The 17773-nt window shown below is 46.0% G+C and overlaps 1 protein-coding gene across 1 annotated transcript; it reads right to left on the bottom strand.

Annotated features, from left to right (window-relative positions):
* Positions 1-782: 782 nt before the first annotated feature.
* PRPH2 (peripherin 2) lies at positions 783-11164 on the bottom strand. Its single transcript, XM_009932847.2, has 3 exons — positions 10584-11164; positions 7588-7834; positions 783-1019 (listed from the first exon to the last, which is right to left on the bottom strand). The coding sequence occupies exons 1-3, from the start codon at positions 11162-11164 to the stop codon at positions 783-785; spliced, it is 1065 nt and encodes a 354-aa protein (XP_009931149.1).
* Positions 11165-17773: the final 6609 nt, after the last annotated feature.

Below are 17773 nucleotides of genomic sequence, written 5' to 3'. Positions count from 1 at the left end.
CTGCTTGTTTAAATACAAGGTGAAGCATAAGCCTATGATACGCTCTTTCAGGATCTACTGGCTGGGAAAAAAACCCAGAGAAACAAAACCCAAATCTTACCGTAGCGTTGCTTTCATGATATTTGTGCTGTTTCATTAAATTACAGTTTTTGCTTAGTGCGTAAAGTCCCAGCATAAGTTTGCATTTTGTTCTATGCACATCTCAAGAATACAGCAGAAAATACCATTGCTTAGCACAGAAACAAAAATCACATTATATGAGAGCTTTGTCAAAATACTTGTATACTAAGTTATATACACTTCTGGAAATCCTTCTTTCTCTGACTTCTAGCATGTTACTCCCCAGAAAACCAATCTGTTTGTCTTTAAAAGTTGAAGTACATAAAGTATGCTGATAAAACAACCTGAGCAAAAAAATACTAACTTTTCAAATTCCATTTTTAGTTTCAAAATAAGATGGAATGGATCACTGTGTGATGCCAGCGAATTTTTTTTTTTTTTTTTTTTTTTTTTTTTTAAACTAACTGTCCCTGATAAGGGAACATGTGAATATTGCAAGTCCTAGTGGGGTCACTTCCGCCAGAAGTTATGAATACAATGTACTTACATTGTGGATAAATGTGTTACCCCAAGGTGCACTATGTTGTATACTCCCATGTACAAAAAAAAACATGTGTAGAAATGTGTATTCTGATGGTTGATACATAGCTTTTAAAATGTAGATATTCACAATTCTCAGTTTTTTATTCCTCTCTGATAAAAAGTCCACATCAATTAGAAGCTCAACTGACCGTTGTGATGGCTGGCGTCTTCCCACCTTCTTCTCCTTCGGCCCCTGCGGCATCTGCTTCCACCTGATTGAACTTACCCATCTTTTTCAAACTCTCCAGCGCAGACTTCAAAGTGTCCTTCAGGCTGTTCTCCAGGATCCAGCCTTCACTTTCGCATTCAGGATCTTCAGGATTTGCGATGCTCTCCAGAGCGGTGTGCAGAAGACGCAAGCCAACCATCACGGACATCTGCGCCATGCAATGGAAAAGGCAGAGAGCATCAGGCAAACCTTTGTGCCCCTGTCTGTGTCTTTGCCACCCCCCGCTATCGGCAGCCTGGGCTGGCGGCATGAACAAAATGCTAGGGGCAGCAGACAGATACAGCTTCAGGGCTGCGGGAGTCCTCCACGGGGGAGGACACCCTGAGCAGCCTTCTCCTTTGGATGTCAGGAGGGTCAGGGGGGCTGGCAGGAGGAAAGTGCTCCCTCACAAGAGACAGGAGAGGGTGGAGAGGTGGAGGTCCGAAATCGCGATAAATTGATAGGCAGGGAGTGGATGCATCGGCTTACGAAGGAAGCGTTATGTGCCGGCTGCTGCGAAACAGCAGCTTTGTGTGGCTGTGTGCACATGGGGCTTCCCACGAACGCCCATCACAAGGTAGACTCCTCCCAAGAGACTGCAGTGAAACCTCTGCTCCTGTGCACTAGATGTACATAAAGCTGTTTATACGCACAACAACACGCTCTGCTGCCAGCCACTGAATTTTAACTCTAAATATTTTTGCTGCACATTGGCTGTAATATGTTTGGCAAGTGTATTAATCTGATCAAGGAGATATTCATGAATCAGCATCTGTGCAGAACAGAGCAGCATTAGGATCTGAGCCATCAGCTTGGCTACCACATTCTGGTTTTGTTTTTGTGTAGGTATGAGCAAATAAGGAAGCCAAGGCAGGAGCTGAGCTGTATCTCTCACTGGTTCCATCTAAAACAAATTTCTACTTCTGAAAAAATATTTACCAGTTCCAGCAGTCCTGACTGAGCTTCCTTCTACTGTACTAAGCTGGTGTAACACCTCTGACAGCAGCAACGCCCCAAACCTGCCTCCAGAGAGAACGTTTTTAGCCGGTCTCCTGCCTTCTAACACCATTCAGAACAATCTGACTTCCACCGTTGTGGTGCTTATGAAGAAAAGTGATTGATCTGTAAAGTAGATAAAGAAAGAAAAGGCAGGGCCCAGAGGAGCCAGCTTGATAAGGTGGTAGAGCAGGGGGTCAGGATAGGAAAGGACTAGTTCAGTCTTTTGTGTGCTACATCAAAAGACCACTTCTTGTTAAAGACCTCGTTGGATTTGTTGTGTAAGGGAAGTATGATGCTTCCGTTATCCTATCCAAATTCCCAAGGAAGTGATTACTTTTGGTCTTCCTAAACCCTAATGGTTAAAGAGGTCGGCACTCCTGTATGTTGCTTACCTGGTGGCACAGCTGAGGCCCATAGAGGGCTGCCCTGGACCTGCAAGGTGCTGATCTCTGTTGGGGCCTTTGAACTAGAGATGGAGCAAGCTTGCAAACTGTCCTGCAGGATCACAGCACTGGGTAGCTGGGCAGATCTGAAGTTGGGATTCGGCCACATAGAGTGGCCAATTGCAAAATTCACATCTGGCTCTTGGACTCCTGGGACTGCTCAAGCATGTGCTTCTGTGGACTATTTATTAGCCTGTCTACCCTGATTGTCCTGTGTGTGTATGATCAGTGACTCCAAACTCTTGGAAGACTAAAGGGTAACCATTGGTTACCCTCAAAATTTTCAGATGTTGATGTTTCTCTGCCTTCACCCAAGACAAGAAAAACATTGGTCAAACAAGCAAGCTTTGTCAAATACTTCCCTATCCAAAGGCAAATTTTCATCTTGTTCAACATAGGAACACATGACTTGGCAACACCTTGGTCCTCAAAGAAGATTCTAATGGCCCTGAATCTGGAAATAGTCTCATTTTATTGTGGATCTACCCAATATTATGATGACTTAAATCACTATTCTATAAAGGTCACAAGAAGTAACAAATCACATCACATTAGTCTTGGGGTTTAAAGCCTTTGACATCTTCATTTCAATCAGAGCCCCAGTTTTGCTGCTGTCAGTCATGGGGCTAATATCTTTCCTATTGATGACTGTTGCAAGTAAAAATTAATAGGACTGGACACAAAAGATGGCCTCCATGTTACTGTCTACTTGTGGTAGCTCACTGTGCGTTAGCAGGAGCTTTTTTTTGTGGCTGACTTACTAAGTCCCGCTGTTTGACAGCAAAATTAGCTGTACATCCCTGGATGGCCCTAAGTCACTAAGTGCTGTTGTGCTTTAAAATAGGAAGGTACTTGTGCAGAATGGAGCAGCTGACCTGCCCTCAGATGAGATTCTGTGACATTTTTTCTCAATTTAAGACTTCATGGTCTTAAAAATCTTGCTTAGCAAGATTTTTGGGTCCGTGGGGTTGAGAGTCATTAAAAGCAGTGCAAAATATTCAGGCTCTCCTCACCTGCTCTGACCTGAGCCTGCCTTCCCTGCCGGGTGAGCAGAGAGCCCAGGAAGCTGAAGCCAACTCTCTGGAAAATTAGTCTGTCTTCTATATGAAAGCATAGAGCCTTGGCATATCAGTTTTGCTGATTATTTTTGATCAGTTTTGCTAATTATTTATCCATAACCTTTAATGCAAGCGGCTTTTCAATAGCCTCACCGCTCCATTTGCGAGTCCTGGCCAGGACACTTAGAGCTGCATGCAATGCGTAGTTCGTATCATCAGCAAAATTATGGAAAGCAGCTGGATGTGTCTGCTGCCTCAAAAATGTGTGTTAATGGCTCAGCATGCTTCAGCTCTGTAGAGATGCTTTGAGAGACCTAGACAGGCTGGAGAAATGGATTGGCAGGAGCCTCATGAAGTTTAATAAGGAGAAGCGCAAAGTTCTGCACCAGGGAAGGAACAACCCCATGCACCAACGTGTGCTGGGGGGTCACCAGCTGGAAGCAGCTCAGCAGGAATGGGCCTGGGGGTCTTGGTGGACACAAAGGTGGACATGGGCCAACAATGTGCCCTTGCGGCAAAGAAGGCTAATGGTGTCCTGGGCTGCATTAGACAGAGTATTGCCAGCAGGTCAAGGGAGGTGATCCTTCCCCTCTACTCTGCGCTGGTGAGGCCACAGTTGGAGTGCTGTGTCCAATTCTGGGCTCCTCAGTACAAGAGAGACATGGACATACTAGAGAGAATCTCTGAAGGGACTGGAGCACCTCTCCTACGATGAAAGGCTGAGAAGTGGGACTGCTTAGCCTGGAGAAGAGAAGGCTCAGGGGCGATCTCATCGATGTGTACAAATACCTACAGGGAGAGCACAAAGAAGATGGAGCCAGGCATTTTTCAGCGGTGCCCAGTGACAGAACAAGAGGCTGTGGGCACAAACATAAGAGCTTCTATTTGAACATCAGGAAATATGTTTTTGCTGTGAGGGTAACTGAGCACTGGCACAGGTCGCCCAGAGAAGTGGAGTCTCCCTCCTCAGAGATGTTCAAAAGCTGTCTGGATGCAGTCCTGTGCAACCAGCTCCATGGGACCCGGCTTGAGTCGGAGGGGTTGGATGAGATGACTTCCAGAGTCCCTTCCAGCCTCAGCCAGTCTGTGGCTCTGAGTTGTAGGCCTGTGCTTCACCACAGTCCAGCAGAGAAGGCCTGGACATCAGGGTCCACAGCTAGCCCAGTCTCACTGAATGATGGTGTCCCCTGCCCAGTGGACGAACTGTCATGAAAACTCTTGCCATTTTGCAGCAGCTTTAAAGTGGCAGGAAGAACAAGGCTGCAGAGTTGCCCCAGGGCTGGGTATGGCCAGGCTGGGCTGGTGCATGCCCCTGCACCATGGCATGCTCAGCCCCTCGATATGCACCAGGAGAGCAAACTGTGTCCTTCTGGAGGGCCTCCCTTCCCCTCCTGCCTGCAGGCTGGGTTCGAAGGCTGTCGGGAGTTTGCTCCTGGTGGTGAATGCAGCGGAGAGTTTACTCTCCAGCGTGTGACGTGCAATGCACCTCCTGCTAGTGTCTCATCGCTCTCCTGGGTTCCCACCTCATGGAGCTCCATGCTGGGCTCCTGCTGTGGCACCACACATAAGATAAATCTCAGGGTCCCAGCCATCGCAGTAGCTGCAAGCTATGAAGAGCCACGTGTTTATACAGGTGAAGGGCCTGGAGCGTCTCAGGAACCGGCTGCTGCCCTCCCTTCCTTTAGAAATGCCCTATTTAGGGCACCCTCAAACCCCCCGTTTCCTCTTCGCTGGCTGAGGCAGGTCAAGAAGACAGCCAGGCTTGCTTTGCTTGACCTTCTGCAGCGAAGCCCATCTGTTTGCCAGGGTTTAGCCTGAAGCGGCTTAGCTAGAGTGGGGTGAGATCTTTTTTTGTCACCCTCATGACCGGTTGTCGCTCCTGGGAAGCCTACAGCTTTTGCTAGTAAGAGCAGCATGTGGATAATAATACATTTCCAAAAAATATGACGCGCTGCATTTTTTTCAGATAGAAGTTTTAATGCTTCAAAACAGGTTCATTCTTCCTTGCACCTGGTATAGAAATGTTAAACCTAAATGGTCTTCCCTGAGGTCCCTACACCCGCCTGGCATATTATGTTTTTTTACAGTCGGAAGCAATGGCTGCCATTAGTGCTTCCCCCCACGCTCTGCCCCACTTCTCCCGGGTCAATGCCACCAACCCGGCTGGGAGAGTCCTCCGCCGGCCCCGGAAGGACTCTGCTGGCGAGGGGCTGTGGCCCTGGGCTTGGCTGCGCGTCGTCGCCAGGCGCAAAGCAAACCAGGGTGCTCCTTTGCTTTCGCACTGCTCCATAACCCCTCAGCAACCCGGTCCAAGGGACAACGAGCGGGGCAGGGCCAGGGCGCTGACTCCCCGCCGGGTCGCACCCTGGGCAGAGCGACATCTCACCATGGCCGGGAGTCGGGACCTCTGCTGTGCTCCTGCTCGGTATAAAATTGTTTCCTACCCTGACTGCAATTTAAAGAAAGTGGTTGTGTTTCAGGGGAGACTAAATTAATGTCTGCTTCCTGCCTTGCTTCCTGCCTTCAAAGTTTGCTTTAAAAGCGGAGGGAGTTTGAGACTCCAATCTGGACCCTTTATGGTAGAATATCAGACAAGTCATAAATATTCAGGAGGGATCATTAATATAACCCAGGATTGCGATATTTCTTTAAAGCTTTGCCCTGAGAGCCCTCTGATTGCCTGAAAAATATCTCACCTTGTATTTCGAAAAAGACAAAGAAAAAAAGAGAAGATCATATTTCTCATTACACCACAGGTTGAAAAAAAATTAGGTGTACTTTGAAGAGTTAGAAATAAAATATTGCTATTAACGTTAAGGTATCGCCATCATTAATCTCTTATAAGTCATCAGAGTTATGTTACATGTTCCTAGTCATGATTTTTCACAGCTGGCCTTACTATTTCTGTGCATTGTTACCCCGAGTTTTTTAATCTCCTTCTGATTTTCATACGCAGCTGAAATTCTCCTCTCTTCGGGAACTCTTTGTCTGAACTTGGGCTGAGACATGAACTTCTTTCTTTTCTTACTAGATGCTACAAGGAGGCAGTACGTTTCTCAGCCGTGCGGAGTAGTTGTTTTTAAAATAACACAACCTGAAGTAACTTTATGGTATTTTTCTGCAGTTCACAGATTATTTGGGTAGGTGTTTATTTTCTAAAAAGCATCTATGTTGCTGGCAGGGTGTTGCCCAGTGCTTGTATCAAAATATAATGCATCTTTATTTTTAATTCGCATTTATCTAAATTTTAAAAAAGTTGGCTGAATCATTTCAAATAGGCAATGCCATTTTCAGCAGCCCTTTCAAGGGTTAGCAGGGGTCTGCTGCACGCCATGTCACACAGCGAGCTGCGCCGTCCCCATCCGCCATCCCGTCCTGCCTTACCTCCGCATCCCGCGCCTCCCGTGCCAGCCCTTGTGCCCCTGTCAGCCCACACTCCCTGTGTATTGGTATTGATTAAACACCCCGGCTAGGAAACTGGCCATCTCCCAGAGGCAGAAGGACATATTTTCCTCATGTGGAATGAACAGTATTTTAGCAGCAAAGCTGCACTTTGGGTTACGGTGCCCACAAACACCCGCACTGGGCAGCACTGGGACCTGTTTGCATACACACAATGGTTTTGGGAAAACAGAATAAAATGAAATTAATCCATCTGCTTCACCTAAACCACTGCTTGTGACCAAACCCATCGGTGGAGCTGATGACGGACCTTAAACCAAATGCTGCCCTGAAGCTGGACACTCTGCATGGCTCTAGGTCTCATTTTCATCAGCACATAAAAACCTAAATTGCACTTTCTGTCCCACAAATCGCTGCTGTCCCTTCCTGGTGTGCTGCTTTGCGTACGTCTCATCCCCCACTGACAGTGACAGACGTAAAAGTAACGCATCCGGACAGCTGAGGCCTCCCACGCTCTGCCCTGCGCAGCACCCTGTGTTTGGCGGAAAATCGCTCCCTTGTCCCCCCTTGCTGTGGGATACTCAAGGCTCCAGCCCCTTGCACTGAGGGGGGGTCTGCACTCTAACCCCCACCCCACGCTTCCCAGCTGTGTCTCCAGCCTGGGACCTTTCAGGCCTTTCGCAGATGTCCACTATTAGATGTTTTCTCAGCCAAAGGACGGCGTCGGGCGATTTATTTTAAACAGAGCTGATCTTTAACTCAAAAGTCCATGCTGAAAAACGCTGTGCCCCTCCGGCGCTGACGGAGCAAAGCGGGGCTGAGGGGAGAGGGTTACCTCAAAGAGCCAGACGAGGAGGACGACGGCGCCCATGGAGCTCATCATGCTGCTGTAGTAGTGCAGGAGGGCTTCCCGGCAGCCGCGGCGCCAGAGGTTGAGCTCCTCCGTCTGGTAGTCGTAGCTGTAGTGGGCAGAGTTGTTGGTGACCTGGTACTGGATGCAGGGTCTCGGGGAGCTGGGGTTGCAGCAGCTGAAAGGGACGCCGTCCACCAAGTACCGTCCGTCCACGTTGCTTTTGATCCGACTATGGGCAAGGGCAGAAGGAAGTGTGAATACACACACGCGCGCCCACACCTCTAAGGATAAACTCGAGCAAATTTGCACGAGGAAGGAAAGCAAAGGCAACGTGGGTCTTCCACCATGCCTCCTGGCCATGTCCTTTCTCCACATCCCCTGTGGGTGTCCAGGGTTTTTTTCCTCTCTGAAACCCTTTTCTATGTCAAGGCTACACTGAGCCTATAATTCAGTCTTCATGATGGAAACACACCCTTTCGGGTCACTTCTTCAAAGATATTAATCTTCAAGAAAAGTAAATGGCAGAGAGAAATTTCAGAAGGGCCAGCCAGAAAAGAGTGACCACAGCATAGTTAGGGTGGAAGGGAGATGCTGGAGGTGACCTGAGCTTGAAAGGGACCCACAACAACCTTAGGACCCACCGTGTCCAGCTAGACCATTGATCCAGCAAACGTAATAGCTTTTCTTTGGTGATAATAGCTCCAGCAAGGGGTTATGGCTTTACTCTTGGGAAGGCAGCTAGTGTTTAAAACATGAAATGTGCTTCAGCAACACCATGTTGAAAGATTTCTGAAGTCCTTGCAGGAGCTCCCCAACTATTGTTCATTTGAGACTGTGGTTGTTCTCTATAAACAGCCATTTAGTCTGGTGCCGTGTGAGATGTTTAAATGACAGATACTTAGAAGGCAAATAGTTCCACAGGCACTGCAAAACGACTACCATAAGAGGACTGCAACTCTAACAAACACCATTTTGCTTCGATAAATGACAGAATGGAGAGCCCCAGTGATCTAGAAAGGTGAAAAAAATCTGAGTCACACTTTTAGCTTTCTATGCGGGTATTTTAAAGTTGTGTCATAGAGAGAGCGAGGGGATCCCAACAGCCTGGTGAAACACAATTCCGCTTTGCAGTCATGACCTAAATATAACTAAACGCCAAGTGCAGTTGAGGTTTTATCTCTCGATGTAAAGTGTGTTCTTAGTTGGGTCTAATTCCCATTGATATGTAAATGCTCCACCAGTTTCAGAGAGACTGGATCAGGCCTTCGCTCTACAAATAATGTAAAAATCACATTGCGGGTGATGGACTCCCACCTTCCCTGGAATTCATGAGAACTTCGCTATTGACTTTAAACGGGGACAGAGTATCCCACCAGGAATGTGAGCAGAGATGGAGCACCACCGCGTAGTTCAAACTCTGAATTCACTCATTAACATCCATTTATGGATTTTCAATGCCCTATTTCCTGCCTCAGTAGTACAAAGGAATTGGCCCAAGTCTCAGTCCCGAGCAAGACATCATTTATTAAGGACAATATAACCTTGTTTTCCCTCTGTGCTTTGCCCTTCCATGGCTGCTGGATTAAGTTACAGCTCTCAAATCTCCATATAATGCTGGCAAGGTGAACTTATTACGTTTTCAAGCAGTTATTTATACCCACGGGCATACCTCCGCAATGCAAATACTCCCTTATTATATAGTGAATATATTTTTTACAACCCCACAGTGCAACAGGGTAAGCCTTTAACAGTTTTCACTATAAAGCCCTAGTTCAGAATTGCAAAAACAACCAGACCACCCAACAAGTCAAAACAATATGCAGAGAGGCTCACAAGTGAAATACCGTTTACACCATTGGGCAGGGATCCCGAGAGATACACAAAGCTTTTTGCAAAATTACTTCAGACATTTTTCAGGTAGGCAGTATATGTAAAAGGTAAGATTGCTTCCAGTTTACAAGAAGCTTTGTGCAACCACAGAGTACGAACATTAAGGAATGATGTTCCCAAAGAACTCTGAATAACTATTTCTTCCCCCAGTGCTTAATTTTTTAAAAGGTTATGGGTATTTATGCTCAATGCTCATTTTTTAATTTCAAAAGATCATATGTTCTTATCTTTATTTTTTACTTGCGCTTACTGTGCCTAACCTGATTTTGAGATTACTGCCTCTTTGGGCACTGACATCAGAGCCATTAAGGTGTTTCTGGTCAACAATCTGTTCTGGTTTGTAGAGAGGAAACTAGTGCTGTTTTCATGTGAGGTTTAAAAAAATTAGGCACGAGTGTATATATTGAACATGTTTTTATACAGGAGAGAACTTAAGACGCATTTGGCTACAAGTGACACTGTGTGAAGCTAGGAACATAAATGGGTGTTGACGTCTCAGTATTGTCACAGCACTGAAGCAATCCATTGAGTGAATATAAAAATAAAATTCTGAATCTTCAGGATTTAAAACACATGCTTTATTGGTAAAGTGTTACCGTTTCTAGTTGTTTCCATGAGATTGATTAATTGCCCATATCTAAAGTGGAGTTTTAAAAGTGCTATCAGCAATATACATCCGGGGAAGTCTTTTTTTAGGAACTTAGTAAGTCACACTGCAATCTGCTTTGGCAATAGTGAAGTTATGATACTTTCCTGTTGATTTGGGGAGTAGGTATGTGTGGGGTGATAAGAGGTTTATAAAGAGGTAAAAGAAAATAAAAAAATATTATTTTATATCTGTTTACATCACACTGTGTAATGGCATTTTGGTGCTTTGTATTTTATGTTCTGGATAATGTCAGAATAATTTGTCAGGGGAGGAAGTGATCTAGCTGAACTTTTGGGATGCTTATTAAGCAAGAGCAGAGAAATTACCTTTTTATACACCCCCCCCCCTCCAGACAGTGCCTGCTGTGATGTACATTTCTCTAACATAGTACCAATCAAAGAACAATACTACACGATACAAACCCCACAAAGTTACTTACTCTTTCACTTCTTTGGAGCTGAAGTCCAGATATCTGTTGCTGATCCACTGAATTTCGAACCAATCTTTGAAGCCATTGTTCCCACAGCATTTGAACTCAATTTGGAGCATGTCAATGGTCTTCTTCATAAAGCACCTTCCGGGGGTGTCTGTGTCCCGGTAGAACTTCATGCCGTTCTTGAGCCCCTGGGCCAGCGTGCTCTCCAGAGAGCCCCGCATGAGAAAGCAAATCAGAGCAACAAAGAAAATTAGTATGTTAAAGAAGAAACATAGTGCCAGGTAAGGTTTCAGCAAAGGCTTCCACTTGGCAAATTTAGCGGGATCCAGAGAATCGTAACAAATTTTGCCAGCAAAACCATTGAAGGCGCAGGATAATATACCCATCAATATCAAAGAATTGGGCACAAAGTGGCTTTCAGAATTGTCCATCACTTCGCTTCGCTTCCGGAGTTCAATTTTGAGGAACAACCCCATGCTAAAAACAAGGATTCCAGCAAACACTGAAAACCAGTTCATGAGCCATAGTCCCTGTGCTAGTTTTACCCGTTTCTTCTGGTTGAATTTGACTTTCAGCAGTGCCATCTTCGTAATGTGAGATGTTGGAAGATTTCGCAGCCTGGACCCCTCTTCTCAGCGTAAGCGACTCGAGGAAGAACCATTCAGGCGTTGGGAGAGACCCCGAACGGCACGATGGGAAGCAAGCCACTGCACGGTCCCTCCATCTTGAGCTTCCCCAGTTAGGATTCAAGCAAGTAAAATATACAAAGATCCAAATTAGCAATTTCACATCAGTAAGAATAATGGGCAATTCGCACCTACAACTGTTTCTGGTGGTTCCTTCCAAGCAAAGGAGAAACAGTCTCAAGGTTTCAAATGATTTGATCTGGATCTGCAAGACGTCATTCTAATACCTTTAATCATTTGATCCAATTTGGAGAAATGTCTGTCAACAGATGAGTGGAAATAATCCCTCATTTTACTATTTAGTAGATTTGTGCTTTCTTATGATAGGCTGCTGGGCAGAATGTGAAAACCCAGAGATATAAAAAGATCTTTGTTGTCAGAAGAATATGGATTCTTTGAGGAAAAAGGACGAGGGCTCCAAGAGAAGAAAGGCTGCTTGAATAGAAAAATATACCTCCCCTACATGATCCTGATATATTCATATCTACAGCCAAAACCACCTTTCTAGTCCTTACCCTTCTGTGTTGACCTGAGATGACATCCCATGGCTTATGTGTTCTGGAAGCAGATAAGCGTGTAGTTTACAGTGACCTAAAAAAACTAAGCTTAGCATTTTCTATTTACTTCCAGGGCTTGTGCCATCTCCAGGCCTTGACAGGAGGGAAGGAGAAAGGAAAAGTTCAGAGAAACTCAATAAATAAACCCCAGGCTGAAATCTAGAGATGCTTTTATAAAAAGTAAGCTGACGTGAGCAGCTTGCTGGATAATCACTGGGCCAGGGAGGGGTGCAGGGCTGCCCAAGGAGACCCAGGAGCTTACACCAGGGAGGAATTTGACCGAGCGGCTGGGGAGGGACCCTCTGGCCGTTGTCACCATCCAGCGTAAGGGAGGCACCTGCAGGGTCCTTGGGGTCTGCTGAGGGACCTGCAGCCCAGCTCTGCTTTCACGCTTGGGGCAGAAAAGGAGGGATGCAACCCCTTCTGTTGGCGGTGGCCTTCCTCCTTATGCCACGCAGCCGCTGGGCGAGCACGGATGCTGGGCTTTGGCTCTCCCCAGTGCTGTGGGAGTTTTACTCACTTTGAAATATCACCTGCTGCTCCTCCCTTGCCCCACAGAGGTTCAGAGCTATTGGGAAAATACTGTGCTGGGAGCACTGCAAAATTAGCCTCAGGCAACCTTAAGCAATGCAAAATTAACCTGCAGGTGTGTGAGGGCATGGGTGCTAATGCCACAGATGAGAAAGGAGTGGCCCCAGGAGAGGGATGGGGAGGCTCTGCCCTGGCTGGAGCCAGCCTCGTCTGCTGCTGCCCAGGGGACATCCTCTGGTGCTAGCAGCAGGGCACGCCAGCCCGGAGGGAAGAGTGAAGGGACCTGCCCCGGAGGAAGGCAAGTGTGAAAAATAATAGTAATAATAATAAAAAAATGCACGGAAAAGATGCATTTTGGTAGTCCGCTGCTGTGTGGTACCATGGATGCTGCTCAGTTACCATCTGAGATCCTGGAATGCTGGAGGTCTCTTCAGTAAGGACAAAGGCTATCGAGCTGCTACTTTTTCCTGTGCTCAGTAAATAGAGGGGTTTGTGATGGACCTCTCCTGGCCCATCCGGGTGCTATCGCAGTGAGCCAGAGAGCAGCTGGTCACCGGGCTTTTCCTAAAGCACGCTGGGCTGTTCGTGTTGCTGCTGCCCTTGCAGGTGAAGGGCGAGTGTGTAAGAGGAAAGGAGGAGGGCAATAATCCATCAGTGGCTATTCTCTCTGCTTGCCATTAAGTGGATGAAAAGTGCTGTTTCTTGGGACACGCTGTTAAATATTTTTGTGCAATAAGCCATAGCACTGAAATAACGTCTCTCCTGGCTTCTTGGCAAAATATCCCATAACATGCAGTGCACATTACTACATTACACTGACTCCTCCAGCGCTCAGCTAGGAAATAGGAGATAGTTTGGAGGGTGTATTTATCTGACAGCCTGAAGTTAATTCTAGATAACTGAACCTGAAACAATTGCCTTACATGTAAGTGATGACAGAGTGAAACTCCAGTTAAAATGAAAAAGAATTTTGTATCAGGTCTGTGAATCATGGGGATATACAGTAAAATATGTTCTGGAGGGCAATTAATAACATGAGAAGTAGTAAACCTGCCCACAGCAGATGTAAGCCTGATGCTGCTCTGGATATTGGGAAGCTTATATTCAGCAGCACAGATGATGGTCTGAATACCCATTGCCTTAATAATTTAACATTCAGATGTCCACAATAAATCCGATGCAGCAAAACCATGTCATTGTGCACACTAGGGTGTTTCTTGTTAATTCAGGAATAAAGATAGTGAAATAGAACATGCAGCATGTGCTTCAGGGCTCGGGTCCTAATAAATCACTCCTAAATAGTTAGTGTTTTCTGGGAGACGAGCAGTGATTCACCTGATGCTCAGGAAGGGAGACCCAGGTACTAATTAGACCTTTAAGACTAAAGGTGATACCTTTAAAGTGATCACAGCGAGCAACCAACACAACAAAAAACAACCCAGATTTGGAAATCTGCTGTGTTTATCTAAGTACTTTCAGTAGTTCAATACCAGCTGCGGGACTTAGAGTGGCAAAAACCACCCACCAATCAAGACAACTCGCCATGCTTGGAAGATTTAAAGGGGACTGGTGACCGTAAATCATGTGCTGTACTCTGATGCTTCCTTCAAAAAATGAAATTCATGCTTTTAAAAGTCAGGAGTTACTGCTTCCCGCTTACCCCGGACACATTGTTGACGAGCCCTGTGAAAGCTTCAGCACAAGCTGATCAGCTGGGGGCTGTCTCAAGCAGAGCAACCTGAGGAAGGTTATGGGGGATGATCGAGAAGTGTTTTGGGGTGTGGACAGCATGAAAAAGAAAACTGGTTTTGCCTGGCATCTGCTTTTCTTACAAATCTTTATCTTGGCTGGGATTTGCCTTTAATTGTGCAGACTTTCTACCACTTTCTATTTCAAATAGGAAATATTGAAACTGATCCATAGCAGACAAAAGGTAATTGCAGCAAGGACGTTCGAGTTAATAGTCTCCTCAGAGGCTGCATATGAACTCAAATGTATCATTCATGTGCCATTTTGGAGGAAAAAAATGGTAGAATAAAATATTCACATGATTATTGATCTGCTAGAATTCACCATGAATGTGTTCAAAATATTGTTAAAAAATTATCATTTTTGTGGATAACAATACAATATTGATACCTTTCCAAAAAGCTATGCCTGCTAACCTAAATGTAAGCCACAAACTTACCAGTTACTGCTAGGAGGGAGGAAAACATTGTTTTTAATGCAGACATTAAAAACATGGTATTTGCTACATAGTCTGCTGCCCAGTCCTGGACCAACCATGATGCTTCTGTCTCCAGGAATACGAGATATAACAGGTGAATTCCCGTTATATAGGTATATCCTATGTGCTTAAACTATGGAAGTGCTCTTAGTTGGCAATAAAAATAATTTCCTGGCCCAATCTTTCTTTCACGCTGCTCTGTGATAAGAAACATGTGGCTTTTTTGGGTTCTTTTTTCTTTTCTTTCTTTAGAAGTGGTTAGGTTTCATTGCAAGGATGAAGATGTTTGGTTTTACCTATGATAGAAAGTTATTGTGTAGAGATAAGAGGGTTTTTTTTTTTTGCACTGTAGTTCATGGTTTGGCTTGCATTTGTAACTGTGTGGTGTGTAGAGGGACATTGTTGAGGAACAATGTGATAAAATGGCTGTACCATGTTGGATGATTAACAAATGGAGAAAAGTCTGATTTATGACTTTTTATTTCCTCCTGTGTACGCAAGTAACTTGATCGGCTGCTCTTTTTGTGGCATATGAGGTGACTGCAGGTTCTGAGGAAACAGAGGCCAAGTCGCTAAATTTACTGCTTGGGTGTTTTTGTATGCCCTGGGAAGGACAATCCGATCCACCAGACCCCACGGCTCCCAAGCTACGCCGGGGTTTCAGGGTGGTTTTGCTCTGGGCAGTTCCCAGCACTTCAGCCATCCTTATCCACAGTGCGGGTAACGTGTTCAGAAAACCCAGTTTTTCTTTGACCCCCGAGATGCTCGTTATGAGTATTTATTTGTATTACTGTGATGCCTAGGGTGTAGTGTTCATTGCTGAGAGAGTCAGAGTTACAAATCAATGTTTGTATTTGCAGAAATAGGAAAGAAATATGCTGGGAAATGAAAGAAGCTTACAAAAGGCTCACAATCATCATTACTGCTGGAAAATATCTCAGCACAACAGATGGAACCTCAAGCCAGTTGGATAAATTGGACCATGATGTGAATGGAAGTGCTGGAATTCCACAAGCTGTACAGATTTTTATCTTGCTATTCATGTCTTTCCTTGTATGTGATGAAATTGGCTTTTTATTTAGTACAGTGCAGGGTGTGAGCTCTCTGGTGCAGATCCGATGGCCACAACGGGAAGGCTGCATAGGAAGAAGGCCACAGTTGCAAGAAGTGGGGAGAGCCTGATGGAAAGTAGGAGGTAAGGGGGCAAAGGATGATGCATAAAGGAGGTAAAGAAATGTCTCTATACAGTTCTCAAATCCAGCAAGTCTGCCCTCACATCGCACTCTTGCATGCCCGGAGAGATCCACTTGGGAAGAAGTAGTGGGATGTATACGAAGGGTGGGTAGCGGGGGAAGGATTGTATGTATTCACAAAAACTCCTTCCACTAAAGAATTTCTAAGTATTTTGTAACACCTGAAGCAATTCCAGGCAAAGCCACTGAGATTTGATCCTTGTCTATGCATATATTGCTTAAACAGGAAGAAACTTAAAAGAAAACAAACAAACCTTAATTAAAAAAAAAAAAAATCCAAGCCCTCAAAAACATAATGCATGAAAGTGTGTAAGAAATTGTCCTATGCATGTATTTCTTGCCTGTTTTTCCACACAATGATTTTGCTAGAGCTCACACCAGAATCTATTTAAGCAAGAGAGGGCTGGATAAAGAGAGAATGCAAAGAACTCCATTTTTGTTCCTGACATTCAGAGAAGCAGGTGCAGACTGAGGTGAACGCCTGGACTCCAGCGGGAACCGAGGGACCTCCAGGTGAGACGGTGGCCTCGCTGGAAGCAGCAGAAAAGCGCTCGGCTGCTTCTCCGGAGCCCAGCTTCGGTCGCTGCTGCCTCTCACAGCCTCAACAAATGCTTGTGCTCAAAGCTGGGTGTGGTGCTGAGGAACGCTCTCACTTTTCTTCTGTGGGTTTGTTGTTGTGCATTTTTGTGTAGAACTGCTTTATTTCATTCACAGACACATACGAGCTTTATCGAGTTGAGCAGCAGCACTGCAGTGAACCAAGGGTGTTTCACCAGCTTTGAGGATTTCGGTAAGGCTGTCAGCTGGAGGAGGGCTGTCCAGCCAGGCTGCCTTTCAGAAATGTTTAAACCAAGAGCTGGCTCTCCTGACTCGCTGTGGAAAATGGCTCTGCACCTCAGTGCCCTGCACTGTTTTTAGAAACGTTCTGCCGGTTAGCCCTTGATTCCGGGCCAATTTGCACCTAGTTTATGGTGCTGAAGTTTCTGTTATCCTCATAACGCCTTCACAACCATGTCCCTGGCAGGCATTTATTTTTCAGCCCCTTCTGATGCCTTGCATAATTAATTTAATTAGGGTATGTGTTTTTTTTAAAGAAGCTCCTTGGTTATTCTGGTGTCAGTGAGATGCAAACCAGAGCTAGAGTTCTTGACGGGACTTTGTTTGCTTCAGCCTCGCGTTGCACAGGCTACGTGAGTCTAGCCACCGTGCAGGTCACACCACCAAGCCGCTGCGGATGGAGGCAAAACGGTGCTGGTGCTGCCACTGCTTCATCTGCCGGCCAGCCCTGGGACGGACGCTGCATTGCTGCCTGCACTGCAAGGCTGCAATCGCTGCCTGCGCTGCCTGCTGCACTGCCGGCAGCAATTGGTGCGGGCTCTACCCCTTCTTCGGTGCCTGCTGGGGATTTGCCATCTCTGAACATGCTTGTTCAATGGGTTCCTTTCAATGGTTTCCTCCCTTGCATCATGTTTTTCCTCCTCCATCTTGCTCCTAGGCAAGGTAGCTGGAAACCAGTTTGTTTTCATAGCAGTTCTGACGGCTTCTGCCCTCCCTGTAGCACAGCTGTTGGCCTGGTGTCACCTGCTACCTGCTCAGCCCTGAAACATTGCTCAGCTTGCACAAAGGCTCCCAAAGCACCTCCGTCTCCAGGGAAGGGGATTTTTGCAAGCTCCCCCTAGCAGGCTAGACACAAAGAAATCCTGGCTCCTGGCCTAGAGGAGGCTGCCAGGCATTTTCTTCATGTCAGCACTGCTTATCACTCCAAGGGGAGAAACGGAGCGTGTGCCGCCCTCCTTCCTCCAAGCTGCGATTAGCAGAGAGACAAAGCGGCTCTGACCGGGCTGGCATCGCAACTCTCCTTGACCCAGGGGAACGGAGACGCCTGGTGCATCTCCTCAAACCAGCTGCTGCACGAGCTCTGCCCAGCCTTCCCTCTGAG

Source organism: Opisthocomus hoazin, chromosome 2 (assembly GCF_030867145.1).
Source record: "Opisthocomus hoazin isolate bOpiHoa1 chromosome 2, bOpiHoa1.hap1, whole genome shotgun sequence".
Lineage (NCBI taxonomy): Eukaryota > Metazoa > Chordata > Aves > Opisthocomiformes > Opisthocomidae > Opisthocomus > Opisthocomus hoazin.
This window is presented reverse-complemented; position numbering and strand designations above follow the sequence as displayed.